The 26,771-nt window shown below is 42.4% G+C and overlaps 1 protein-coding gene across 5 annotated transcripts in view; it reads left to right on the top strand.

Moving 5' to 3' along the window:
• The first annotated feature begins 18,982 nt into the window (after nt 1–18,982).
• The window catches only part of sgpp2 (sphingosine-1-phosphate phosphatase 2), a 41,565-nt gene continuing 33,776 nt past the window's right edge, over nt 18,983–26,771 (top strand). For 2 of the 5 annotated variants that reach the window (XM_073040944.1, XM_073040947.1), the window contains exon 1: nt 18,984–19,497. In XM_073040944.1, the coding sequence (XP_072897045.1) occupies nt 19,216–19,497 (282 nt within the window). In that variant the 5' untranslated portion in view covers nt 18,984–19,215. Of the gene's footprint in view, nt 19,498–19,773; nt 19,829–26,771 lie in introns of those variants that run through there. The other 3 variants (XM_073040945.1, XM_073040949.1, XM_073040950.1) reach the window with 3 other exon arrangements.

A 26,771-nucleotide genomic window follows, 5' to 3' on the forward strand; every position in this document is an offset into this window, starting at 1 on the left:
CATAACAATAATAATGATAAATATAAATGAAAATATAGATTATACATACAGGTAGTGCAATCCAAGTAATAGTTAGCTGACAGTTAACCGGCAGTTAACTGTTCAGCAAAGTGACCGCAGTAGGGAAAAAACTTCTCCAGTGCCTATTAGTCTTAGTCTGGAGGGATCTGAAGCGCCTACCAGATGGAAGCAGATCAAACAGTCTGTACGCAGGATGGGAGGAGTCCTTTATGATGTTCCCCACCCTCTTCTTCAACCTGGAAGAGTACAGGTCCACAATAGAGGGCAGGGAGGCTCCAATGATGCGCTCGGCAGTCCTCACTGTGCGCTGTAGTCTGGTTCTATCCTGCTTGGTGGCGGCTCCAAACCACACAATGATGGAGGTGCACAGAACAGACTCAATGACTGCAGTGTAGAACTGCAGCAGCAATTCCTGAGGCAGACCGTATTTCCTCAAGAGCCGCAGGAAATACATCCGCTGCTGGGCTTTCTTCAGGATGGAGCTGATGTTCTGCTCCCACTTCAGATCCTGAGAGATGGTGGTTCCCAGGAACCTGAAGTTCTCCACGGTGGACACAGGGCTGCTGAGGACTGTGAGGGGAGACATAGCGGGGGGATGTCTCCTGAAATCCACTATCATCTCCTTTGTCTTGAGCGTGTTCAGCTCCAGATTGTTCCGACTGCACCAGAGCGCCAATTGGTCCACCTGCTGTCGATATGCAGACTCATCACTATTCTGGATGAGTCCGATGACGGTAGTGTCGTCTGCAAACTTCAAAAGCTTCACATAGGGGTTGGAGGAGGTGCAGTCATTGGTGTAGAGGGAGAACAGCAGTGGAGAGAGGACACACCCCGGGGGGCGCCAGTGTTGGTGATTCGAATATCTGAGGTGACCTGTCCCATCCTTACCTGCTGACTTCTGTTGGTCAGGAAGCTGTAAATCCAATCGCAGAGGTCAGGTGGCACAGTAAGGTGAGACAATTTGGAGCAGAGGGTATGAGGGACGATGGTGTTAAACGCCGAACTGAAATCCACAAACAGCATCCGAGCATAGGTCCCAGGACGATCCAGATGTTGCAGGATATAGTGCAGTCCCAGGTTGACTGCATCGTCTACTGACCTATTTGCCCGGTAGGCAAACTGCAGGGGATCCAGCAGGCTGCTGGTGAGGGTCTTCAGGTGGTTCAACACCAAGCGTTCAAAGGATTTCATGACTACAGATGTCAGTGTGACAGGTCTGTAGTCGTTCAGTCCTGTGATGGTGGGTTTCTTGGGGACCGGGATGATGGTAGAGTGCTTGAAGCAAGTCGGAACCTCACTCAGCTCCAGAGATCTGTTAAAGAGCTGAGTGAAGATGGGAGCCAGCTGATCAGCACAGGCTCGTAGACAGGAGAGGGAGACCCCATCTGGGCCTGGAGATTTTCGGGTCTTAAGTCGCTGGAACAGTCGACATACTTCTCCTTCGCTGATTCTAAGCTGTGATCCAGGGGGGCTGGGCAGAGATGGTGGGGAGGTGATTGCAGTGATTGGGGGATGGGTGCCAGTGAGTGATGGTTGAGGGAAGGCAGGAAGAGAGACTGAAGAGGGGGGAGGGACAGGTGTAAGATGGACCCTCTCAAATCTACAGTAAAAGGTATTAAGGTCGTCAGCCAAAGCTTTGTTAACCTCAGCAGGGGGGGCAGAGCATCTCCTGTAGCCAGTGACCTCCTGCAGGCCTCTCCACACCGACAATGAGTTGTTAGCTGAGAAATTATTCCTCAACTTTTTGGAGTAGAACCGCTTGGCCACTCTGATTTCTCTGGTCAGTGCATTTCTGGCCAGCCTGTACAGGGCCCTATTCCCACTCCTGTGGGCGTCCTCTTTAGCTTGGCGAAGATGTCTGAGTTTGGGGGTAAACCATGGCTTATTGTTGGCGAAGGTCCGGAAAGTTTTTGTGGGTACACATGCATCCTCACAAAAACTGATGTAGGATGTCACAGTATCTGTCAGTTCATGTATATTGGTATATTGGTTCATGTATATGTTTTAACCTACAATTTGAGAAGGAGAAGGGAAAATCGGATGTGTCAGTATTACAGTTGAACAAAGGGAACTATGGAGCTATGAGGGAGGAGCTGGCCAAAGTTCAATGGAACAATACCCTAGCAGGGAAGACAGTGGAACAAAAATGGCAGGAATTTCTCGGAATAATGCAGAAGGTGCAGGATCGGTTCATTCCAAAGAGGAAGAAAGATCCTAAGGGGAGTAAGGGGCGGCCGTGGCTGACGAGGGAAGTAAAGGACAGTATAAAAATAAAAGAGAAGAAGTATAACATAGCAAAGATGAGCGGGAAACCGGAGGACTGGGAAGCTTTTAAAGAGCAACAGAAGATAACAAAAAAGGCAATACGCCAAGAAAAAATGAGGTACGAAGGTAAACTAGCCAAGAATATAAAGGAGGATAGTAAAAGCTTCTTTAGGTATGTGAATAGCAAAAAAAAGTTAAGACCAAAATTGGGCCATTGAAGACAGAAACGGGTGAATTTATTATGGGGAGCAAGGAAATGGCAGATGAGTTGAACAGGTACTTTGGATGTCTTCACTAGGGAAGACACAAACAATCTCCCAGATGTAATAGTGGCCAAAGGAACTAGGGAAAAGGATGAACTGAAGGTAATTTATATTAGGCAAGAAATGGTGTTGGATAGACTGTTGAGTCTGAAGGCTGATAAGTCCCCGGGACCTGATGGTCTGCATCCCAGGGTACTTAAAGAGGTGGCTCTAGAAATCGTGGATGCATTGGTAATCATTTTCCAATGTTCTATAGATTCAGGAACAGTTCCTGCTGATTGGAGGGTCACTAATATTGCCCCATTTTTCAAGAAGAGGGAGAGAGAAAACAGGGAATTATAGACCAGTTAGCCTGACATCAGTGGTGGGAAAGATGCTGGAGTCAATTATAAAAGAGGAAATTATGACACATTTGGATAGCAGTAGAAGGATCAGTCTGAGTCAGCATGGATTTTTGAAGGGACAATCATGCTTGACTAATCTTCTGGAGTTTTGAGAATGTAACTATGAAAATGGACAAGGGAGAGCCAGTGGATGTAGTGTACCTGGACTTCCAGAAAGCTTTTGATAAAGTCCCACATAGGAGATTAGTGGGCAAAATTAGGGCACATGGTATTGGGGGCAGAGTACTGACATGGATTGAAAATTGGCTGGCTGACAGGAAACAAAGAGTAGTGATTAACGGTCCCTTTCGGAATGGCAGGCTGTGACCAGTGGGGTACCACAAGGTTCGGTGCTGGGACAGCAGCTGTTTACAATATACATTAATGATTTAGATGAAGGGATTAAAAGTAACATTAGCAAATTTGCTGATGACACAAAGCTGGGTGGCAGTGTGAAATGTCAGGAGGATGTTATGAGAATGCAAGGTGACTTGGACAGGTTGGGTGAGTGGGCAAATGTATGGCAGATGCAGTTTAATGTGGATAAATGTGAGGTTATCCACTTTGGTGGCAAGAACAGGAAGGCAGATTACTATCTAAATGGAGTCAAGTTAGGAAAAGGGGAAGTACAACGAGATCTAGGTGTTCTTGTACATCAGTCAATGAAAGCAAGCATGCAGGTACAGCAGGCAGTGAAGAAAGCTAATGGCATGCTGGCTTTTATAACAAGAGGAATTGAGTATAGGAGTAAAGAGGTCCTTCTGCAGCTGTACAGGGCCCTGGTGAGACCCCACATGGAATATTGTGTGCAGTTTTGGTCTCCAAATTTGAGGAAGGACATTCTTGCTATTGAGGGAGTGCAGCTTAGGTTCACAAGGTTAATTCCTGGAATGGCGGGACTGTCATATGTTAAAAGATTGGAGCGACTGGGCTTGTATACACTGGAATTTAGAAGGATGAGAGGGGATCTGATTGAAACATATAAGATTATTAAGGGATTGGACACACTGGAGGCAGGAAGCATGTTCCCGCTGATGGGTGAGTCCAGAACTAGAGGCCACAGTTTAAGAATAAGGGGTAGAGATGCGGAAAAACTTTAGAACAGAGATGTGGAAAAACTTTTTCACCCAGAGAGTGGTGGATATGTGGAATGCTCTGCCCCAGAAGGCAGTGGAGGCCAAGTCTCTGGATGCATTCAAGAGAGAGTTAGATAGAGCTGTTATAGATAGCGGGGTCAAGGGATATGGGGAAAGAGCAGGAACGGGGTACTGATTGTGTATGATCAGCCATGATCACAGTGAATGGCGGTGCTGGCTAGAAGGGCAAAATGGCCTACTCCTGCACCTACTGTCTATTGTCTATTGTCTATTGATAGGTTTCAATAAAATGCCCTTAATCCTTCTGCAATCTGTTGAGTATGGGCCAAGAGACATCAAACTTTCTTCATAGGTTAAGCATTTCATTCCTGGTATCATTCTTGTGGATGTCCTCCGGACCTCTTCAGCGCTAACAAATCTTTACTCTGGCTGAATTAATGCATCCTCAGCTCAATTTTAAAGGGACTTGCTGGAAGCCAAAGATGCATACATCAGGATCCTCCTTATTGACTACAGCTCAACATCCAATGCTACCACCCCCTCAAAACTAGTCAATAAGCTCCACAACTTAGATCTCAATACCCCCTTGTGCAACTGCATCCTGGATTTTCTCACTTGTAGACCCCAGTCAGTTTGTATTGGCAAAAACATCTCCTTCACAATCTCCATCAGTACAGGAGCACTGCAGAAATGCACTACTCGCTTTACACCTATGACTGTGTAGCTACGTACAGCGCCAAAACCATATACAAGTTTGCCGATGACACCACTGTCGAGGGCTGTATCCAAGGGAGTGATGAATCAGCATACAGGAGGGAGACTGAAAACTTGGCTGAGTGGTGTAATAACAACAGTCTCTCACTCAGTGTCAATAAGACCAAGGAACTGAATGTAGAATTCAGGAGAGGGAATCCAGAGGTCCATGAACCAATAATCATTGGAGGATCAGATGTGGAGAGGGTCAGTAACCTTAAATTCCTGGGTGTCACTGTCTCATAGGACCCGTCCTTGACCCATCAGATAAATATTATTCCAAAGAAAGCATGACAGTGCCTCTTCTTCCTCGAGAGTCTGTGGAGGTTCGGCATGCCTTTGAAAACTTTGGCAAACTTCTATAGATGTGTGGTGGCAAGTGTGCTGACCGGCTGCATTACAGCCTGGTATGGGAACACCAATATGCCGGAGCACAGAATCCTGATAAAGGTAGTGGATTCAGTCTGGTACATCACGGGTAAAACCCTCCCAACCATTGAGCACACATACACAAAACGTTGCCATAGGAAAGCAGCATCCATCATCAGAGATCCTCACCACCAAGGCCATGGTCTTTTCTTGCTGCTGCCAACAGGTAGAAGGTACAGGTGCCTCAGGACTCATGCCATCAGGTCCAAGAACAGTTACTACTTCTCACCCATCAGACTCTTGAACAAAAGGGGATAGATATACTTATTTAAGGACTCTGTTAGATTGTTAGTTCGTGCTCGTTATTTATTGTTATTTACCTTTATCTGCATTTGCATAGTTTGTTTAAAGTTCATAGTTCCTGAAGTTTAAAGATTACAATTAATGTTCTATAAATTTACTAAGTTTGCCCGCAGAAAAAGAATCTCAGGGCTCTATGTGGTGACATATATGTACTCTGAAAATAAATTTTACTTTGAACTTTGAACTCTGACTTCCCCTTATTACGAGGCTGTAATCTGGGATCCCAGACCCTCTTACTATTGGAAATATTCTATGCATATCTATTCTATCCAGGCCTTTCAGGGTCAGATAGATTTCAGTGCAATTCCTTTCATTCACCTGAACTCCATCGAGTACAGACCCAGACTCTCATCATATGTTAAGGCTTTCATTCCTGGAATCAATTCTGTGAAACCTCCTCAGGACCTCTTCAGGGCCAAATCATTTTTCCTTTGAAATGGGGACCCCCCCAAAATTTTTCACAATATTCCGATGTCTTATAAATCCCCTGCAGTACATCTGTGCATTTATATTATACTCCTTTCAGAATGAATGTAACATTCTTTTATGCTTTAGTCAGTCCTCTTGAAATGACAGCTAACATTGCATCTGCCTTTATTTTACAACCAACTCAACATGCAAGTTAATCTTGAGGGATTCAGTGCAGATATGAAGGACAGTGAAAAGCAGTGACGATATCTCCTAGAGGAAATTTGTTGTATTTGTTATATAATCCATACAGAGCAAGGACTTTAAGTGAGAGGAAAATATTGAACAGCATGTCATGTTCAGAGAAAGCAATATGCCAGATGAGAAAGGGGACAAGTTAAGATTTGGTGCACTATCACTTTAGTACTCTGGGTGAAGCAAGGGACATAAGGTATATGCAAGCAGGAAGCTTTCGCTCTGTCAAGACATGGTTCTCTAGATAATCATACACAATAAGCACATGAATGGAAAGAGCTGAATCAACTAGTGAAAGAACATTGGAGAGTGGTGTTGATAGCGGACACAGTGTAAATGATTGGGAGGGAATGGGAAGGAGGTGGGACAGATTTATTCTTATTCTTGGCAAAGAATCCAGCAAGGAAGAAAGATAAGGTAGTTTGGGCTACTGCAAATAAAGGTACAATAAATATGCCTCAGTGCCTCTTTGGAGGAGACAGAGAGTCAGGAAGAGTTGCTGGAGGTATTTTTTATATTCATTTTTGGTATCTGCCCATCAAGTGCAGCAGTTATTCCCCATCATTAGTGGAAAGGTGAGAGTGAGCCAACTTCTTGAATTTGCAGTCCTGATGAAAATACTCCAACTTTGAAGGGCCAGCAGCCTAGTTGTAAGTCAGGATGTTGTGCAGCTTGGAGAACTTGAAGGGGAGCATATTCCTATGCACATGCTGTCCTTCTCCACCTCAGTGATAGAGGCCAAGGGTTTGTGGTATGTTCTCAGAATAGCCTGGGCAGGGATCACTGTGCACCAGTGATGGAAGGATTGAATAGTTCAGGTGGTGCCATCAAAGGAGACCACTTTATCCTGAATAGTGTCAAACTTCATGATAATTATTGGTGCATCACTCATCTGTGCAATTGGAGAACACTCCTGATTTGTGCCTTGCAGAGTGTGGAAAAGCACTGCAGGCATTGGAGAAGAGACACTAATTACGTGATATTCAGCCTTCAACTTGTTCTTGTAGTTGATCTACTTCAGCTTGTGGTCATTGATGACAGCCTGGGTGTCATGGTCTGGTCCGTGATATCCACGTTCCAGCTCACGGTCCAGTCCGTGGACTCCAAACTCCAGGTCTTCCGGCTGTCCCTTGTCTCATTTGGGGCTTAATCGTCGGCACCTGATTCTCATCTTGGGGCCGGGAATATAAGTGGCACCTACAAGAGTGTAGGTGCTGGTTTGTCTTTGCAGTATACTGGCCTTGTCAGTATTCTGTCCTTGCCTTTGTGAGTTTTTTGTCCTGTTGGTATCCAGTCCTTGCCTTTGTAGGGTAAGTCAGGCTATCCTTGCTGTTACATTATGGTGGGATCTGTCCCTCCTGGTCCTTGCCACTGTTGGGTAAGTCAGGCTGTTGTTGTTACCCTGAGGCTGGACTGTTCCCTTCCTTCCCTCTGAAGTGCTGTCCTGCAGCCTGTGTCTGGAGTCCCGCCTTGCCTTGCCTCTGCCTGGAGCCTTGCCCTGTTTGGAACTGTCTGTCTGTGTCCATACCTTTGCTAGGTAGATCTGGCTATTTTGCTGCTACCTAGCATTGGGAACTTTCTTGTTGTGTTCTGTGTAATGAGACCAGGCCCTATGTCCTGTACTCAAGGAGGGGTCCTGGCTTGGTGTTCCTGCTCTCCCTTGACCCAGGGTCTGTGTTGTCTTGTCTGCACCTTGCCCAGCCTGGTGCTGGGATTCCCTTGTCCTGTGCTGGGCTTCCTTTGTCTTGTCCAGGAGTCTCATGTCCAGTCCTGTGCCTCTCCTTGTCCTGTAGCCATGTCTTGTCCTTGCCTGGGTCTGGAGTCTGAGCCCAAGTCAAGACCCAGGTTCTGGGTCCTTGTCCAGTCTCTGGCTTGGAGCCCAAGCCCAGGCTCCTAGTTCCCAGTTCCATGTCCTGGTTCCGCTATCCCTGTCAAGTCCTATCCCAGGCCTGGAGTCCTTGTCTCGTCCGGGGCCTTTGTCATGTCCAATGTCCTTTCTTCCTCACTTTCCTTGCTTCCTTCTCATGCCTAGTCCTGTTCCTGGTAGTTGTGTCCCCCATTATGACACTGGTCATTGATGGTGGATGTCTTGAAGATGGTAATGCCATTGCACATGAAGGGTAGATGGTTAGATTTTCTTTTGTTGGAGATGATTACTTGGAACTACAGTGTGAAAATTGCTTGCCATTACCAGTAAATGTGTGAATGGTGTTTAGGTCCCATTGCATGCAGGCTTCAGCTACTTCATTTGCTGAAGGCTGGCAAATAGAAATAAATGTTGTGCAGTCAGAAGAAAATTTACCCACTTCTGGCCTTGCTGTAGAAGAAAAGTTAAAACGGCTGAGGATGTTTGGACCTAACACAATGGTCCGAGGAACTCCTACAGCGATGCCATATTCAGTTAACTGCAGCCTTCATGTTATGGGCAGTCACTCTTACTTCACCTGCAGAATACAGCTGCTCAGTCAGTTTTGATCCAAGGCTATGAAAATCTCTGGAATATGGTTGCCCTGTCCAAAACCAATGATTGAGAATAGACTGCTGAGTGGTAACTAATTGGATTAGATCAATCCTTGGCAAAACCAGAAAATACTGGAAACACTTATCAGGCAAGATCTGTAGACGAAAACCAAAGTTGATGTGTTAGCTCTGAAACCCCGTATCAGGATGAATCTGTTTTGTCCTTTTTTTTTTGTGACCAGAACATGCCTGAAATTGTTTTCATCTTATTATGTAGATAACACTGTTACAATTGAACCAGAGTCATGATGCTAAACGTGCATCTGGTTCTGGAGTGCATGTATTTCCGCTGTGTTGTTTTCCAGCTCTGCAGCTTTTGCTGGTTCCAGTGCTCTGTTGTTTCCAGATATCACATAGAGTGAATTGAATTGGCTGGTCACTGGCGTCTGTGATACTGGAGATTATCAGGAAGACAGAGTCATAGAGTTACAGATTCATAGACAGCTGCTGCACAGAAACAATGTTTCTCGCTCACTGCGTCACTGCTGACCATCAGTTACCCATTTTTTTGCAATGATTCTACCCTTCCCCATTTTACCCTCCCTATTTCCCATCAACTCATCCCAAGTTCTACCACTTACCCTATGCACCAAGAACAAGTTACAGCAGCCAATAGGCTTGCCAATCCCACCCATTCATCCACCCAACACTAGCTAAATATGGTGGCAACTAATTCAGTGGTTCCTTTAGCACTCACATTGTTAGTATGTGGAGCGTCCGTCTCTAATATAAATTGCCCACCACCATTCACAACTAGTCATGGTGGAACTATGGAGCTTTATCTCGATAGTGGATTAACTACATATTTTACACCTGGCCTATTTTTCCTTCAATTTTAGACAAGGTGTATGATACAAAATAAATCTACTGCCTCTTGGTTTGCAGGCTTACCAAATTTAAATTTTATTCCCATTATTATCAGAAGAATAACTGTCAGGACTATCAATTAATAGTCCATGGATGATTACTATCTTCTCAATGGAATGCATTCTTTGTGGAAGAAAAGTCCATTCTCATTAAGACATTTTCTGTGTTCTTATCACTACTCCAAAAAAATGTCAAAAGCACTTCACATAAAAAGAATGAAGTCATGAAGTTGCATAACAGCTACTGTTATGCAGCTAAACCATTTATCACAAGGTCTCAAATAGAATTGGAGCCATTGATCAGTTAACATCATTTTGAGAAAAGAATGTTGGTTAGAAAGCCAGGAGAACTCCCTGTTCTTTTCAATAACTCTATATTGATATTAAAAGGAAATGTCAGTGCTTTAAAGGATCTTGAATCCTTAGGTTTCTGGCAGATTAGGAACACAACTAAACTGACATTTGTAACTGTGTTAATGTTTCACATATAAATACATTCCAAACCACTGGGAGCTTAACCTGCAAGTTTTTGACTTCTCAGAAATATAAGTGGATTGGAGGTTGAACTAGTAGCTACATTAACCCAGAATTTGGCACGATCAGAACAATTCAAGCATGAATTTGAAATCTAGCCATGTAACTAAACAATGCTGGCAATGGCAGCTGATATAAATAAATTTCCATGATATGCAAACTAGAGGGTAATAAAACCCCTGGGTCAGGCACTATTGTTTCATGATTTTTTAAATAGTCTATCACTTACTATAAAAGCAAATGACAGTCCTTTATTGTTTTCATGAAAAATAGCTCCTTTCTCTTAATCCGCTTTTACATATCGGTTCCATTCTGCAGCTGAAAGTGATCTGCCACCAGAATTCTGCCAGTGGTGTTGAGTCAGTTACTTGGAACCGAGCAAGAGTGATTTCAACATGTCCAGTTTTTATGAGGAGAAGGCTCGATTTGTAACTAATTGATTTGCATCACAAATAACCTACTTGGTACTTCAGAAGATACTCTGATAAAATTCCACATGTAAGCCATAGAGGGACAAAAGTTGTTGGTCAGGGAATTTAATAAACATCTTAAGTAAGATTTGAAGACCAGTATGATAATGCAAAACAGAACTAACAGAAAACAGTACTTGGAAGTGACGTGGAGAAAATTGTGAAACAAAACATGTTGACCACCAGGATTAGGTAAGCAATGTCTCAGTTTAAAAACTCTCACCACTTGTTTTCAAATCCCCCCCAATGACTTCATAAGAGAATTGGAAACACAAAGGGAAAATTCTTCCCAGTATCCTATAGCTGCACGGCCTCTGTGTTCTTCCACTTCTGGCTGCTCACCATCTCTGAGGTTAATCACTCCATCATTACCTATAGCCTTTAAGTTCAAGTTCATGATTGTTTAATGTCATTTCCTGCAAACAAGTGTAAGGGAAAATGAAATAATTGTTGACTCTGGATCCAATGAAACACAAAAAACACAATAAGATGAAGAAAACAATAATAAAATAAGAACATAATAACATAAGAGATAGGAGTAGGCCAATCGGCCCCTCAAGCCTGCTCTGCCATTCAACAAGATCATGGCTGATCCAATCTTAACTCTAGTTTTCACCGAATCCCACAAGGCAACAGTGCCAACCAACAGGGCACCATGCCGCCCATTTTATTTTATTATTCATCCCGCCCAAACCCATGTGATCACCCGGGAAAAAAAAAACAAGTTGCCAATTTAGGAGAAAAAATCTGGATAATTCCTCTCCGACCCATCCAGGCCATCGAAAACTGGTCCAGGAGATCACATGGCTGATCCAAACCTAGCCTCATGTCCACTTACCTGCTCGCTCACCGTATCCCCCAATGCCATTTTTATCCAAAACTGCACACAATACTCTAGGTGCGGTCTGACCAAGGCCTTGTACAACTGCAGTAGAACCTCCTTGCTCCTGTACTCAAATCCTTTTGCTATGAATGCCAACATACCATTTGCCTTTTTCACCACCTGCTGTACCTGCATGCCCACCTTCAATGACTGGTGTACAATGACACCCAGGTCTCGTTGCATCTCCCCTTTTCCTAATCGGCCACCATTCAGATAATAATCTGTTTTCCTGTTCTTGCAACCAAAGTGGATAACCTCACATTTATCCATATTAAATTGCATCTGCCATGAATTTGCCCACTCACCTAACCTATCCAAGTCACCCTGCATCCTCTTAGCATCCTCCTCACAGCTAACACTGCCGCCCAGCTTCGTGTCATCCGCAAACTTGGAGATGCTGCATTTAATTCCCTCGTCTAAATCATTGATATATATTGTAAACAACTGGGGTCCCAGCACTGAGCCTTGCGGTACCCCACTAGTCACTGCCCGCCATTCTGAAAAGGTCCCGTTTACTCCCACTTTTTGCTTCCTGTCTGCCAACCAATTCTCTATCCACATCAATACCATACCCCCAATACCGTGTGCTTTAAGTTTGCACACTAATCTCCTGTGTGGGACCTTGTCAAAAGCCTTTTGAAAATCTAAATTCTAAATATACCACATCCACTGGCTCTCCCCCATCCCCTCTACTAGGTACATCTTCAAAAAATTCTATAAGATTCGTCAGACATGATTTTCCTTTCACAAATCCATGCTGACTTTGTCAGATGATTTCACCTCTTTCCAAATGTGCTGTTATCACATCTTTGATAACCGACTCTAGCATTTTCCCCACCACTGATGTCAGACTAACCTGTCTATAATTCCCCGGTTTCTCTCTCCCTCCTTTTTTAAAAAGTGGAGTTACATTAGCCACCCTCCAATCCTCAGGAACTAATCCAGAATCTAAGGAGTTTTGAAAAATTATCACTAATGCATTCACTATTTCTGGGGCTACTTCCTTAAGCACTCTGGGATGCAGACCATCTGGCCCTGGGGATTTATCTGCCTTTAATCCCTTCAATTTACCTAACACCACTTCCCTACTAACATGTGTTTACCTCAGTTCCTCCATCTCACTAGACCATCAGTCCCTTACTATTTCCGGAAGATTATTTATGTCCTCCTTAGTGAAGACAGAACCAAAGTAGTTATTCAATTGGTCTGCCATGTCTTTGTTCCCTATGATCAATTCACCTGTTTCTGACTGTAAGGGACCTACATTTGTCTTGACCAATCTTTTTCTTTTCTCATATCTATAAAAGCTTTTACAGTCAGTTTTTATGTTCCCTGCCAGCTTTCTCTCATAATCTTTTTTCCCTTTCCTAATTAAGCCCTTTGTCCTCCTCTGCTGGTCTCTGAATTTCTCCCAGTCCTCAGGTGTGCCGCTTTTTTTTTGCTACTTTATATGTTTCTTCTTTGGACTTGATACTATCCCTAATTTCCCTTGTCAGCCATGGGTGCTCTACCTTCCCTGGTTTATTCTTTTGCCAAACTGGGATGAACAATTGTTGTAGTTTATCCATGCGATCTTTAAATGCTTGCCATTGCATATCCACCGTCAACCCTTGAAGTATAATTTGCCAGTCTATCTTAGCTAATTCACGTCTCATACCTTCAAAGTTACCCTTCTTTAAGTTCAGAACCTTTGTTTCTGAATTAACTATGTCACTCTCCATCTTAATGAAGAATTCCACCATATTATGGTCACTCTTACCCAAGAGGCCTCGCATGACAAGATTGCTAACTAACCCTTCCTCATTGCTCAATACCCAATTATAGGCAGTGGCTACTCATCTGGGAGGGAGGAAGCTTTCCTGGCTGGTGTTGTGTTGCATGCCTTGAAGTCTGCATAAAATTTGTTTAGAGCATCATGGAGGGAAGCATCACTGGCACAGTCAACACAGTTTTCTCTTACAAAGTCATTAATACTCTTGATACCCAGCCACATATACCACAGGATCGTTTTCTGACAGGTATTCCTGAATTTTTTGTGCATGAGCAGTCTTTGCCCTCTTGATGCCTTAGAAGAGGTTCTTCAGGCTGCTCTGTCTCCATTGAAGGCAGCATCCCAGGTTTCTAGTCGGGATCACACCTCTGCATTCAGCCAGGGCTTCTGCTTGGAGCGTGAGGTAATTGTTCTGGAGGTACCAACATCACCTTCACACTAACAGATGTAGCCGGTGACAGATGAGGCATTTTTCTTGAGGTCTGTGCATTCTCTGCATGTGGCAGCCTCTTTGAACATCTGCCAGTTAGTCCATTCAAAACAGCCCCAAAGCATAGAGATTGCCTCATTAGGCCATAGAGTGATGGTCCTCTTGACTGGTTTCTCCATTTTCAGCAGCAATCAGTATGCTGGGATTAACGTGATGGAGAAGTGGTCAGAGAGGCCAAGATGAGGGCACGGGATGGCTTGGTAGGCATCACATCTGTTTGTATAAACATGCACCAGACTGTTCATTCCCCTGGTGGCCATAGTGACATGTTGGTGGAATCTGGGTAAAATGTCCTTCAGGTTAACATGATTGAAGTCTCCTACAATTGTGAAGACTCTGTCTGTATGCTTGTTTTGTAGAGAGCTGATGATACTGTAAAGCTCTCCCAGCACATCCTTGGCACTTGTGCTTAGGGGGATGTAGACAGCGGCGATGAACACAATAGTCAACTTCCTAAGCCCCTATACTCTGAAATGCCCTCCCAGAATCAATCCCCGTCTCTCTTCTCCCTTGTTAAATCTTATCCCTCTGATCAAGTTCTTGCTCATCCATCCTTGTTATTTGAAAATACTGCTGCAAAGTGCCCTGGTGATTTTGTGGTGATAAAGGCTTGATGTAAAACAAAGCATTAGTGGTTATAAATGTTAGTGGAAGAAGACCATTTGAAATTTTCTAAACCAATTAAATTGATGGACTAAGGCATGGTTGATAGTCTTCTATGCAGACATAAAGAGGGAGATATTTATAGACAATCTTTTATAAGATTGCCAGCTGTTTACATGGTGTAGAGTACTTAAGTGGTCTTTGGATGATACTCATAGCCTCTCCTCTAATAATACTTCATTCTAAAATGCAGTAGTTTTTTCCAGAAGGAATTAATATGATACTGTATATGATTTACTGCATGGTTTCTCAATGAGTTTTAACTAGTTACTTCACAGCTGCTAAAATCAAGCTTTTAGAGACAATTGCAGGATTATCAAAAACTTAGCGTTGCAACATTAAAACAAGGTCAGAATAGCTCTGATGTAGCAGAAATGGTGCAATGCAGCAGATTGACTGAATTTACTTGTAATGTAACTTCCATCTAAAATTCAGCACTGCATATTTTGTCTGTTCCTTGTGAACTTCGTATTCACAGCAGGCCTGGCCTTTATAGGTGATATTTTAAAAACTGAATTCCGGGTTTTTCACAAAGATTCATCAACAGTGAGTTCTGAAGTTCCAAATTGTGCACTTCCAGATTTACTGATAATGTGTTGGGGTCCTTCATGAAGTGAACAACTTCCCCGTTTGATTAACCACTTAAAACCTGAGGAACCTTTTAGGGTTGGGCTGCCATCTGTGTCAATTAGCCGCATTCCCTGATATCATTACTTTTCAAAATCTCAAATTTCTGGCTTCTTGAATGTTTTGCATGCACAACCATACTACAGCAAGAGATGGATCTAAGTTGTTAAATTACATCTAATCTTTTGGTCTCACTGTCACGTTAAAGGTTTTACATATAAAAATGTACTTAAATCAAACTTGATAAACTTTCATTCATTTGTTCATAGGCCTACCCACCATCAAAGATGTCTGCAAAAAGTGGTGCCTCAAGAAGGGAGCATCCATTAGGGAGAAGGTAAAAACTACCTGATGTTTTAGGAACAGCTTCTACCCCTCTGCCATCAGATCTATGAACAATCCATGAATCCACAAACACTACCTATACTTCACTATTCTTCTTTTGCACTGTTTATTTTTATTGTAAGTTACAGCAGTTTTTTATGTCATATATTGTACCACTGCCAGAAAACAACAGATTTCACAACATACTGCATGTCAGTGATAATAAACCCAATTTTGACTCTGATCCAACTAACAAGGAATCAAACCAAAATCAGTTTCTTCAATCTCCACTGCAGTCTGCATTTCCTAGCCATCCCTCTCTCTACCAACAGAGCCAGACAGTTCACCACTTCTGTATCATTTTTGACTGATGATGACCATCTGGCCAAAAGTATGCTCCATCACTGGGACCATCCATTTCTCACTTATGTAACACAAACAGTGCCTTGAATTGAAATTATCACCGTTTTTTAAATTCTCCACCTCCCAATTTTGTTCACCCTCCTCTACTCTCCCTAAGCTCCTTTAATTCTGGATCCTTCACATCCCTGATTTTAATCATTATTCCAATTCGCCTAGTGAATTTCCTACTCCATTTGCCTACAGAAGCAACAGGTCCATAGCAAATGCCATCTCATTGGTTCTTCATACAACCCTGCAACATCCGGACAACAAAGGTGCCCTTTATCGATTACAGCTCAGCATTTAATACCATCATCCCTTCTAAACTAATTAGTAAACCAAAACCTGGGGCTCAAAACTCTCTTGTGCAATTGGATCCTGGATTTCTTCACTTGCAGACCCACATCAGTTCGGATTGGCAAAAACATTTCCTCCACAATTTCCATCAGCACAGGGCAGTGTGCTTAGCTCCCTGCTCTACTCACTTTACACCTATGAGTGTGTGGCTAAGGACAGCTCCGGCACCATATTCAAGTTCACTGGTGACACCACTGTTGTGGGCCATGTCAAAGATGGTGATGAATCAGAATACAGGAGGGAGATTGAAAATTTGGCTGAGCAGTGTCATTATAGCAACCTCACACTCAATGTTAGCAAGACCAAGGAACTGATTGAAGACTTCAGGAGTGGAAAACCAAAGGTCCATGAGCCAGTAATCATCAGAGGATCAGAGGTGGAGAGGATCAGTAACTTTAAATTCCTGGGGGTTGCTTATCTCAGAGGATCTGTCCTGGACCCATCATATAAATGTAATTGCAAAGAAAATACAATAGTATCTCTACTTCCTTAGGAGGCTGTGGAGATTCAGCATGTCATCAAAAACCTTGACAAACTTCTACAGATGTGTAGTGGAAAGTGTACTGGCTGCATTACAGCCTAGTATGGAAACATCAGTGCCCTTGAGTGGAAAATCCTAAAAACAAATAAAGGATTCTGCCCAGCATATCACAGGTAAAACCCTCCCAACCACTGAGCACATCTACATGAAACATTGTCAAGGAAAAGCAGAATCCATCATCAAACATCCTCATCTCCCAGGCCATGCTCTTTTCTCACTGCTACCATCAGGTAGAAAGCCTCAGGACTCACACCACCAGGTTCAAGAACAGCTACTGCCCCTCAACCATCAGGCTCTTCAACAAAAAGAGGATAACTACACTCATTCTGTTTCTGGTGTTCCCACAACCAATAATCTCACCTTTAAGACTCTTAATCCTATTATCTCATGCTCTCCTTATTTATTGCTATTCATTTATATTTGCATTTGCAGTTTGTTGTCTTCTGCGCTCTTTACTCTTTCATTGATCTTGTTTACAGGTACTGTTCTATAGATTTGCTGAGTATGCCTATAGAAAAAGAATCTCAAGATTGCATGTGATGACATGTATGTACTCTGATAATAAACTTTGAACTTTGAAATGATCTGTCATTATGGCTTTATCCAAAACTACTAAGCTTTAGGTTTGGAAACAGCAAAAAATGCAGAGACTCTGCAAGTCGGGCAGCATCTGTGGAAAGAGAACCTGAGTTACCACGCACAGTCTCAGATCCTTTCTTTTCTTGCCCGACCTGCTGATTGTTTGTAGAGTTTTCTGTTTCATTTCAGATTATCATTGTCTGATTTTTTAAAAAAAATTCTTCAAAGCTGTCAAGGTGGTATGTACTTGCTCTCTCACCATAAGTCTTTCTGTATGTTATTTTAATCTTACATCATTTAAAATAATTGAGATCAAATTTAAGGCCATTTGGACATATCATTTTGCTGACACTCTAGGGATGTTTTACTATGTTATTCCGTTCTTTTTTGTCTAAAGCAATTGCACTGGCTGAGGGAGGGCTTGGCTCCATTCAAAATGTTTACCTTCAAAAGTAGCCAGGAGTCAATGTGATAGGTAGAGAAGGAGGTGTTTGATGTGGTAGTGATGCACCATCAATAACTCTCGGAGACGGGAGGCAAATGATAGGCTTTTATTAGCTGCAAGAGACCACGATTAGTAGCAAGAGACCACCACACAACATCCTGGAGACTGAGGGAGGAGCAGTGCTTCCAATCGCCTTTATACAGGGGTCTGTGGGAGGAGCCACAGGAGCAGTCAGCAGAGGGGCGTGTCCAGACAGGTATATGCAGTTCACCACAGGTAGTCCAATAGTGGGGAGTAATGTCTCTTCCCTACAGCAGAGGGGAAAGAAAAGTCTTCAGGGGCATCCCAAATACCCTTTCTCCATCTTGAGAGGTGAGATATCATTTCCCCTTATATTCCTCTTCATTATCTCTGGTGTTAAAAGAGCTCTGAGTAAAATACCTGTCAAAGGCATCATATAAATGCAAGCTATTATTGTGAAAGGGTTTCGGCCAGAAACGTCGTCACTACCTCGTCCCATAGATGCTGTCTGGCCTGCTGAGTTCTGCCAGCATTTTGTGTTTCTATTATTGTGAAATTTGTTTTGCTATTCCACCACACTCAGAAGATTTGCTTTTTTATATGAAAAAACTAGTTCTTTTGGAACAATTTTAGAATTGTTTAATACAGTACAATGAATAGTCAGGGAGACTTTCTATTTTTAACAAGTTCACAAATTAAGTTCCTTGCAACATCTTCTGCACAGATGTAATAAACAAGGTATATTTGCTCTGGGCCTTAATGAGCGGGAGAGCATAATGACGTCCATGGGGATAAATACTGGCAGCTGCTACAACTGATGAAGAGGTTCTCTGCTATGATCTGGAACAATCACCTGTTTATTAAATTTCCCATTGAAGTGATCAATTTTTATTTCATCGCATAGACGAGTTAACTACATGGAATAATACAGCTTAAAATGGGCCGTTCGGTCCAACTCGTCTATGATTATTTTTGTTTAAAAACTGCAGATGCTGGACATCTGAAATAAAAATAGAAAATACTGGAAATACGCAGCAGGTCAAGCATTGAAAGGGAAAGAGATTTCATTTTTCAGATTCCATTCGTCAGAACTGACATCGCCTATAATAGTCTCCAACCAATTTCTCCCAGTCTTCATCTGCCCCGTCAGAATGACTTTTTTTTAACCTTGTGTACACATCTACCTTTCCCTTAATGGAGTCAAGTGTTATATTCCTGAACTATTTCCCACGACAGCGAATTACACTCAGGTGAGAGCGTTCGATGCTAAATCTTGAATTAATGTTCCGCCTCGAACCGTGGGAAGTCAAAGCAGGTTGTAATATTTAGACAGAGTCGCCTGTATCTGTGGACAATAGCTCTGACGTGGAGCCAAGTGAAAGTTCCCTGTTGCTTCCTCTGTTTTTAAGAAACCTATTGCGTAACACGAGTCTCGGCGGAGATTATCCGCGTTACTTGAAAGCAGCTCTACAAGTGCAAACGTTTCAACTGATTTCTCCCGCAGCCGAGCTCGAAAAGACCCTTTTTTTTGAATAGAGAAAAGAGATGCTAGGTCCATTCCTCCAATCCCTGCAAGATCCTCGTCTCGTGGCCAGTTTCCAGAGGCGCTGTGGTTTATTTCTTCAGGCTGGAGACGGAGCCTCAGTTAGCTCTAGCAACGCCTGCGGCAACCAGGCTGTGAGCCGGGGGTTCGTGGAGAATGAAAGAGTCATCCGGACAAGTGCATGCACTAATGGATACGGGAGGAACACGGCTGGAGAGTCACTACAGCACCTCCAGGGACGCGAGGGCAAGGAAGGTCCTGAACTAAATGGATCCGTACTGAAGGTGAGAGATGCGGTTTCTCTTTAATGTTTCGGTTTCTTATAAATAATATCTCTATAAATACCAATTATTTATAACAAAAATTTCACTTCTCTTCCCATTCGCCGACTGTTTTAAAATATTTCCTTTGGACTTCGCTCCATAGTATTTCACCTGCAGGCGTTCCCTGTGCACTAATGTGCATTTTTTAGCCTACAGAACAGGTCATTCTAGTCTATCAGGTCTAATCAACTGAGGAAGTAACAATGCCAAGGGAGGAGTCGAATTAACTAATGGCGGGAGGGAGAGAGAGAGAGAGCAAAAACACGTAGAGGATTCTTCCTACCGTGCCAAGGTGATTATTCATACCTAAGCGCTGTAAGTGCTGGAAGGAAAAAGAATTATTTGCATGAAACCAGAACAACATAGAAATGAGTCCAATGATAAAACCCAGTTTAAGGAAATATCCTGCAAGAAGTTTTCTATCGAGGACGCTTGTATTGGGACGTTGCTTTCTTGATTGACGTGGTACAATATTGGGCTGGATTATCTCTCCATGAGAGTCAGTTAGACAAATCAGAAGATTCTGGATTCATCCTTGCCAAATTAAACTGATTTCCTCCCCCAAATGATTCATTGGGATTGGTGTACATTTGAAAATATTATTATCAGTTATCGTTTTCTAAGTACGGTACTTTTTCCAACAAATTAGCACTTTCAGATTGGTTTATTGTCATATACACCAAGTGCAATGAGATAACTTGCTTACATGAAGCTCACAGAATAAACTAGAACTGGAGATGCAAACTACAGTAACAATAATTCCACTTTATTTTTCAGTATAAAAGAAGTGAAGAATTATCATTACAGCTGCAGGCAATTTAATAGAACACTAAACTGATGGGGAGCATTTACTGGGGTGAGGAGATGCAGGATGGGTGGAAACTGAAATATCTCTGAATTACAGCATGATTTCCTAAGCTTCCCACTCTTGAGGGACTGACGGACACTAAGTGTAGTTGTCCATTATCTCTAGCTGGACAGAAGGTGGAACAAAGCCTTATTACTTCCCATCCTACCACACAGTAAACATTTGTAGCACCAAAATCTTCCAGGATTTTTAGAACAAATCTATCTGGTATTTCCTGGGAGTTTTCTTTGTAGACAGAATTGTGCTTACACACAACTAGACCAAACTGTTTTGCCAGTTTGTGGATTTGACAGTGCCTTGCAGTTTGCTCCTGTGTGCTGGGCGTGTGTCCAGAAACAGATTTCTAAATAGAATAGAATGATGACTTGTCCAGCATGTGTAAGTACAAAAGACAGGGAAAAATGTATTCAACTGTGTAAGAAGTGGATCTGATTGTCATTTTTACTACTTGTGTTTGCAAAATATTTAATTACTTTCTTACTATTTTTAGATTCCTCTTGCCTTCTATTGTGTTCCCAACAACTGCCTGGCACCTAATAGGCCCAGGAACACGTTTCATATTGATGTGTTACTGGCCACTTGGAGATTCATCTTGGTTTCCTTTTTTCCCTTTTAAGGAGATCTCTCCTAAACACCTTTCAAAATCCCAGCTAAATTAACAACTGTTTACAAAGAGTTTACTATTTGTAAGATTGTTATGATTTGGTTGAAAACATGGAGAACAAATAGGATTCAAACCTGGAATTCCCCACATCTTGCAAAATTGGCTTGCTCCATATCATTGATATAGGAGACAATTAACAACAGACCCAGCACCAGCCCCTGTGGCACACCACCAGTCACAGGACTCCAATCAGAGAGACAACCATCTACTACCACTCTGGCATCTCCTGCAAAAGCAGTATCTAATCTAACTTCTACCCCCTCTCGAATGCCAAGCGACTGATGGCCTCCCATGCGGGTCCTTGTTAAATGCCTCACTGAAGTCCATGTAGACATCATCCACAGATTTGCCTTCATCCACTTTCCTGCTAACTTCTGAGGAAAAACTCTTAAGATTGGTTAGACATGACCTACCACACAAAAAGCCATGTTGACTGTCCATGATCAGTCCCCGTCTATCCAAAAGCTTCTCTATCCAGTCCCTTAGAGTGCCTTCTGATAACTTACCCACTACTGATGTCAGGCTCACCAGCCTATAATTTCCTGGTGTATTCTTAAAACTTTCTTAAACGAAGGAACAGCATTAGCTATCTGCTAATCCTTCAGCACATCACCCACGGCTAAGGACATTTTAAATATCTCTGCTAGGGCCCCTGCAGTTTCTACATTAACCTCCCACAGGGTCCAAGAGAACTCCTTGTCAGGCCCTGGGGATTTATCCACCATAATTTTCCTCAAGACGGCAAGCGCCTCCTCCTCTGTAATCTGCATATGGTCCATTACTTTATTGCTGTTTTGCCTCACACCTATAAACATCGCATCCATTTTACTGATGCAAAAAAATCCAATTAAGATCTCTCCCCCCCCCACTACCCCCATCTGTTTTGGCTTCATGCATAGATGATCACTCTGATCTTCCAGAGGACCAATTTTATACCTTATCCTTTTGTTCTTAATCTATCTGTAGAACCCCTGAGGATTCTTGTTTACCTGTCAAGTGAGCAACCTCATACCTTCTCTTAGCCCATTTGATTTCCTTCTTGAGTTTCTCTTGCATTTCTTACACTCAAGTACCTCATTTTTTAAATTCCTGCCTATACCTGCTATGCATCACCCTTTTCTTAACCAGGACCTCAATATGTGTTTAAAATCCAAAGTTCCCTAAACATATTATCATTGCCTTTTATTCTGACAGGATGATGCAATTCCATACTCAAGTTTCACTTTTGAAGGCCTCCCACTTACCAAATCCACATCTGCCAGTAAACAACCTTGCAAATTGGTCTTCCTCAAATTTAATTTCCTAAAATCTCAATTTGAGGACCATACCTATCCTTCTCCATAATTATTTGACAAACTCTGTCCCATTCAGCCCCTTTACAGTACTGGGACATGGGAGTCCCAATCAATAAGTGGAAAGTTTAAAATCATTTCTATCACAACCTTGTGTTTCTTGTAACAGTCTACAGATTTGCTCCTCTAAATCCCATGGACTTCTGTGTGGTCAATAACAATCCCATTAACATGGTCATCACCTTGTTATTCTTCAGTTCCCCCCTTAAAGCTTCAGCAGGCAAGCTCCCTAGTCTGTCCTGTCAAAGCACTGCTGTGACATGTTCCCTTACTAATGCCACCACTCCCCCTTTATCCCTCCTGCTTTATCACATCTAAAACAACAGAACCCCAGAATACTGAGCTGCCAAATTTCACTAATGGCTATAATATCATAATTCCATGTCCTGATCCATGCCCTAACTTCCACACTGGAGGTCTCCTTGCCTTCCCACATTCTGCAAGAGGAACATTCCACTATCCTGCTGGTATCTCCACTGCTCTAACTCTGCAATAAGAAAGAAAACACAATTAAGCTTTTTTAAAAAATCATCTACAGCCTCTGCCTCTAATGTTCTAAGTGTTTTATTTTCATTTCTTATTGTAATATTTTAATGTACTGCACTGAGCTGCTACTGGAAAAGAACAAATTTTGCAACATATGTCAATGATAATAAACCTAATACTGATTCTGAAATTGGCAGATGAGAAAATTCTGCATCAAAGGGTAATGACTATTTGGAATTCTGTGTCCAGGAGGACTGTGGAGGATGAGTTGCTGAATATATTCAAGACAAAGATTGATAGATTTTGGATACTTAGATTTTAATGCAAGAAAATTATGGTGAGGTGAAAGAGAAGCTGTATAGTTCAAAGTGCAAGTGATTAAATAAACTAGTAAATGCAGTGACTTCATTTGATTTAATTGCTCAAAGGCAAGTGTTACAGGCTAAGAAGTTATTCATTGACTTCAGTGGGTAACTTGAATTTGAGATCAAGGTCCTTTATTAATTAGACTAATTTTCTAATTTGAGTGCTTATTGAATAAATGACAACACCCTTAAAGCTTAGTCACAAAGTGCATATAGACTCACCTCATGCACACTCTGAACGTTGCACTGTGAAATGCAAACATAATAAGCAGAAAGTACAGAGGAGTTAGCCAGCAATTGGAGTAACAAGCCAAATGATTGTTGGGTGTTGTCCACTTTCTCCAGATAACTTTAGATTTACCAGCATAGAAAAGAAACTTACTACATTTTTATCAATATTAGGTGAGGTCAAATTTTATGCGTAAGGCATTGGAACTAAGAGAATTTATATAAAATCATAAACTTAAATATATAAAAATTCAACTGTATAAATGTGCAAGGAAAGTATAAGAAATAATGTTTCGCAAACATCATTGCTTCAGCCACACTCAACTGATATTTCAAAATTTGTAGAGACACATTATTGTAACTTGAATGTAGAACAAAAATATAAGATGCAGCTCAAAGTAAATGTCTTATCAAGCTTATTAAATATGTCCCCATTACAACCCTGAGATTCATTTTCTTGTGGGCATACTCAATAAGTCTATGGAATGATGACCATAATAGAATCAATGAAAGGCTGCCCAACTAGGGTGTTCAACCAAAGCGCAGAAGGCAACGAACAGTGCAAATACAAATAAAAGATAGAATTAATTAATTAATTAATTAGAAAGCAAGCAAGCAATACATCTTGAGAACATGAGATGAAGAATCCTTGAAAGTGAGTCCATTGGTTGTGGGAACACTTCAATGATGGAGCAAGTGAAGTTGAGAGAAGTTATCCCCTTTGGTTCAAGAGCCTGATGGTTGAAGGGTAGTAACTTTTGCTGAATCTGGTGGTGTGAATCCTGAGGCGCTTGTACCTTCCTGATGGTGCAGCTGGGTGGTGGGGGTCCCTGCTGATGGATTCCACTTTCCTGCAACATGTAGATGTAGATGTCCTCAATGGTTGGGAAAGCTTTACCCATGATGGAATGGGCCATATACATTACTTTTTGTAGGATATCTCATTCAAGGGTATTGGTGTTTCCATACCTGGCTGTGACACAGTCGTTCTGTATACTCTCCACTAAACATCTACAGAAATTTTTCAAAGTTTTAGATGTCATGCCAAATCCCTACAAACTCCAAAGGAAGTAGAGACACTGCCATGCTTTCTTTGTAATTGTATTTACATGATGGGCCCAGGACAGGTACTCCAAAATAACAAAACCTAGGAATTAGTCGCTAACCCTTTCCACCTCTGATCCTCCAATTAGGACTGGCTTATAGACCTCTGGCTTCCTTCTCCTGAAGTACACAATCAGCTCCTTGGTCAAAGTTCAAAGTAGAATGTATTATCAGAGTACATACATGTCACCACATGCAATCCTGAGATTCTTTTTCTGCGGGCAAACTTAGCAAACCTATAGCACAGTAACTGTAAACATCAGGAACAGTAAACAGTGCAAGTGCAGATATAAATAAATAGCAATAAGTAACAAGCATAAAATAACAATGTAAGAATTCTTAACTGAGGATAGCCATCCCCTTTTGTGCAAGAGCCTGATGGTTGAGGGCTGAATCCACTACCTTTTGTATGATTTTGTGCTCAAACGCATTGGTGTTCCCATACCAGACCATAATGCAGCCAGTCAGCACATTTCTAACACACATTAATAGAAGTTTGCCAAAGTTTTTGATGTCATGATGAACCTCCACAGACTCCTGAGGAAGTAGAGGCACTGACCTGCTTTCTTCACAATAACGTTTATATGATGGGTCCCAGACTGTCCCTCTGAGATAGTAACACCCAGGATTGAAAAGATACTGACCCTCTGCACCTCTGATCCTCTGTGATAACTGGCTCATGGACCTCTGATTTCCCTCTCTTGAAGTCTACACTCAGTTTCTTGGTCTTATTGACATTGAGTAATTGAATTGACTTTATTTCTTACATCCTTCACATACATGAGGAGTAAAAATCTTTACATTACGTCTCCATCTAAATGTGCAATGTGCAATCATAGTAATTTATAATATTTTATAATAAATAGAACAGTCAATGTAATTTAGAGTACACTCAAATCAGTGTGAGTTCATCAGTCTGATGGCCTGGTGGAAGAAGCTGTCCCTGAGCGTGTTGGTCCTGGCTTTTATGCTGTGGTACCACTTCCAGGATGGTAGCAACTGGAATAGATTGTGGTTGGGGTGGCTCAGGTCCCCAATGATCCTTTGGGCCCTTTTTACACACCTGTCCTTGTAAGTGTCCTGAATCGTGGTAAGTTCACAACTACAGATGCGCTGGGCTGTCCGCACCACTCTCTGTGGAGTCCTGTGATTAAGGGAGGTACAGTTCCGATACCAGGCAGTGATGCAGCCAGTCAGGATGCTCTCAATTGTGCCCCTGTAGAAAGTTCTTAGGATTTGGGGGCTCATACCAAACTTCCTCAACCGTCTGAGGTGAAAGAGGTGCTGTTGTGCCTTTTTCACCACACAGCTGGTGTGTACAGACCACGTGAGGTCCTCGGTGATGTGGATGCTGAGGAACTTAAAGCTGTTCACCCTCTCAACCCCAGATCCATTGACATCAATAGGGGTTAGCCTGTCTCCATTCCTCCTGTAATCCACAATGAACTCCTTTATTTTTGAGACATTGAGGAAGAGGTTGTTTTCTTGACACCACTGTGTCAGAGAGATGACTTCTTCCATGTAGGCCACCTGGTTATTGTTTGAGATTAGGCCAAGCAATGTAGTGTTGCCGGCAAATTTAATTAGCAGATTAGAGCTGTGGGTGCCGATACAGTCATGGGTATACAGGGAGTAAAGGAGGGGACTCAGTACGCAGCCGTGAGGGGCTCCTGTATTGAGAGTCAGAGGGTTGAAGGTGAGGGAGCCCACTTTTACAACCTGCTGGCAATCTGACAGGAAGTCCAGGATCCAGCTACACAAGCCAGGGTCAAGGCCGAGGTCTCTGACCTTCTTGTCGAGCCTGGATGGAACTATGATGTTGGATGCTGAACTGTAGTCTCAGAACAGCATTCTCACATAAGCATCCTCCTTCTCCAGATGTGTAAGGACGGTATGTAGAGCGGTGGCTATTGCACCATCTCTCGATTGGTTGTGTTGGTAGGCTGTTGTATCGATAACACTCAGTAAGAGGCTGTTGTTATGATACCACTCAAGCCAGATTTTCAATCTCGCTCCTATATGCTGATATGTCACCACCTTTGATTCAGCCTATGACAAGGGTGTGATCAGCAAATTTGAATAGGACATTGCAGCAGTGCTTATCCACACAATCATCACTGTAAAGTGAGTAGAGCAGGGGGCGAAGCTCACGCCCTTCTGGTGTACCT

The sequence above is a fragment of the Hemitrygon akajei genome, chromosome 3 (assembly GCF_048418815.1).
Source record: "Hemitrygon akajei chromosome 3, sHemAka1.3, whole genome shotgun sequence".
In the NCBI taxonomy this organism is placed as follows: domain Eukaryota; kingdom Metazoa; phylum Chordata; class Chondrichthyes; order Myliobatiformes; family Dasyatidae; genus Hemitrygon; species Hemitrygon akajei.